The 2,739-nt window shown below is 37.4% G+C and overlaps 1 protein-coding gene across 1 annotated transcript; it reads left to right on the top strand.

Moving 5' to 3' along the window:
• The first annotated feature begins 504 nt into the window (after window positions 1-504).
• On the top strand, window positions 505-2,480 carry LOC110659846 (putative pectinesterase/pectinesterase inhibitor 24). The gene is made up of 2 exons (XM_021817911.2): window positions 505-1,546; window positions 1,704-2,480. The coding sequence occupies exons 1-2, from the start codon at window positions 505-507 to the stop codon at window positions 2,378-2,380; spliced, it is 1,719 nt and encodes a 572-aa protein (XP_021673603.2). The 3' UTR covers window positions 2,381-2,480.
• The last annotated feature ends 259 nt before the right edge of the window (window positions 2,481-2,739 follow it).

Below are 2,739 nucleotides of genomic sequence, written 5' to 3'. Positions count from 1 at the left end.
CAAAAGTATTCAATTGTCAATGTTTATATTTTTTTTCTCTTCTAAGAAAATTATATTGTGCTTACATCACAATGTTTATTAATAAATTGCTATATATATATATATATATATATATATATATATATATATATATATATATATATATATATATATATATTAAAAAAAACTTTCGCATGTAAGTGAGGGCATAAGTATTAAAATTTTGATTAAAATCATGATGTTAACCAATTTTTTTAATATATATATATATAATTTTAAGACTTGGGTACAACGTTCCCAGCAGCAGATCAACACTTTCGCACAACATGACAGGCACTCCAACATTCTAATTGACTTTTGAAAACATTAAGGTGAACTTGAACTTCCATAATGTAGTGCCTCGCACGTAATGTGCCGCGTTTACTTTTGGGTACATTATATCTTTGTTTTCTGTATCTAAATATATAAATTCCGCCCACCCACAATAACCAGCGCGCACAGCAACTCGCCAGAATACTACCAAACATGTCTTCTCTCAAGGCCTATGGGAAAGTTGACGAAGCCGAGCAAGCGAGACTCGACGCTCGTCGAAGAACTAGAAAGAGAATTACCATCATAAGCCTCTCCTCGATATTGCTTGTGGCTATTGTGGTGGCAGCCGTGGTAGGAACTCGAGCTTCTACTGGCAATTCCAAAAATGGTGGTGATCAAGCTAAATCCCTTTCTGCTTCAGCTAAGGCAGTATGTGATGTTACATTGTATAAGGATTCTTGTTACAGTAGTCTTGCTCCTTTGGCTAAATCTAACCAGCTTCAACCAGAAGAGCTCTTCAAGTTGTCAATTCAAGTGGCCATGAATGAGCTGTCAAAAGCCTCTCGATACTTCTCTGCCAATAATGGTTTGCTTTTCCGTGGTGTCACCGATAATATGACCATTGCAGCCCTTAATGATTGCAATGATCTTCTAAGTTTGGCGATGGACCATTTAAATAGTTCATTGTCCTCTGCTGGTGATGTCTCTGCGCTTGATGCTGTGGATGATCTCAGAAGTTGGCTAAGTGCTGCTGGTTCTTGTCAACAGACGTGCATTGACGGGTTAGAGGAGGCCAATTTAAAGGCTAATGCTCAAAATTATCTTAAGAATACTTCTGAACTAACTAGCAATAGCCTGGCCATTATCACATGGATTTGCAAGGTTGCAAGCTCAGTGAAGATGAGACGTTTAATGAGCTATGATGACGAAGACAAGGTGAATATGCCCAAGTGGCTGCATCAAAGTGATCGTAAACTACTTCAAACTAAAGATTTGAAGAAGATCGCGGACGTTATTGTTACACAAGATGGATCTGGAAAGTACAAAAGAATCCGCGATGCCCTTAAATCTGTTCCAGATAAAAGCAAGAAGAGGTTCGTCATCTATGTGAAGAAAGGAACTTATAACGAAAACGTTCGTGTTGAGAAATCAAAATGGAATGTCATGATTATCGGGGACGGAATGAATGCAACGATAGTGTCTGGAAGCCTCAACATTGTGGACGGAACTCCCACATTCTCAACTGCAACTTTTGGTATTTAAAATTTCTTTCTTGTTCTTTAATTGTGAGATGCTCTATATGATACTATAGTCTATAATACATACGCAGAATTATAGCCAAATCTTCACTTCCCACGCAAATATGATTTTGCTTCAATTAACTAAAATTACTAGAATTTGTCCTTTTGCAGCTGTTTTTGGCAAGGGCTTCATTGCCAGAGATATGGGATTCCAGAATACGGCTGGTGCGATCAAGGATCAAGCAGTGGCATTGATGTCTACTGGGGACCAATCGGTCTTTTATCGGTGCAGCATCAATGCTTTTCAGGACACTCTCTATGCACATTCTAACCGTCAATTCTACCGCGAATGCAACATATATGGAACCGTTGATTTTATCTTTGGAAATTCAGCAGTTGTGCTTCAAAACTGCAATATACTGCCCCGGAGACCTATGCTTGGTCAACAGAACACCATCACAGCCCAAGGAAGGTTTGATCCCAATCAAAATACTGGGATTTCAATCCAGAATTGCACCATTCAACCATTCGGAAACTTGAGTACTGTCCAAACTTTCCTTGGACGACCTTGGAAGAATTACTCAACCACTGTATACATGAATTCCATGATGGGAAGCTTGATCGACCCCAGTGGATGGTTACCATGGACTGGGAATACAGCACCTCCTACCATATTTTATGCAGAATTTCGGAACTTTGGACCCGGTTCGTCGTCAAAGAATAGAGTCAAATGGAAGGGCTTGAAAAATATTAGCAACAAACTAGCTAGCCAATTTACTGTCAAGGCGTTCATCCAAGGGGACAAGTGGATCCCAGACACTGGCATTAACTACAAACCTGGTTTATGATCGATCCTTTTGACGGATATTATATATTACACTACGTCTTCTTTCTCGCCTCCTTCGTCTCGCTTCGCTTGACTCTAAACCAATTTTATTTCATCTCTTTATTGCCCTTATTAATTGAGTAATATTACAAGATTTCAATGATATTAATGATAATTTTAAGCTAATTATTACTTCCTGCCCTCTACAATTTCAGGTTTTCGTTTTCCTGCGCGGATTAATGCATTGATTTAAATTAGCATAATGTCCATATTTTTTCACGTGATTAGTTATTAATAAAATTTTAAATATTATGTATAATTTTAATTTTAAATTTTTTTATTATAATAAATTAATCTATATTTTATATTTGACAGCTCCTA

Source organism: Hevea brasiliensis, chromosome 8 (assembly GCF_030052815.1).
Source record: "Hevea brasiliensis isolate MT/VB/25A 57/8 chromosome 8, ASM3005281v1, whole genome shotgun sequence".
In the NCBI taxonomy this organism is placed as follows: Eukaryota; Viridiplantae; Streptophyta; class Magnoliopsida; order Malpighiales; family Euphorbiaceae; genus Hevea; species Hevea brasiliensis.
The sequence above is the reverse complement of the archived record's forward strand: the minus strand, read 5'-3'. Positions and strand labels throughout refer to the sequence as shown.

Excerpts from the sequence above, each read along its gene's own strand:
- LOC110659846 (XM_021817911.2), top strand. The coding sequence starts at position 505 with ATGTCTTCTCTCAAGGCCTATGGGAAAGTTGACGAAGCCGAGCAAGCG. Across the intron at positions 1,547-1,703 it reads ATTCTCAACTGCAACTTTTG|CTGTTTTTGGCAAGGGCTTC; the intron begins GTATTTAAAATT and ends GTCCTTTTGCAG.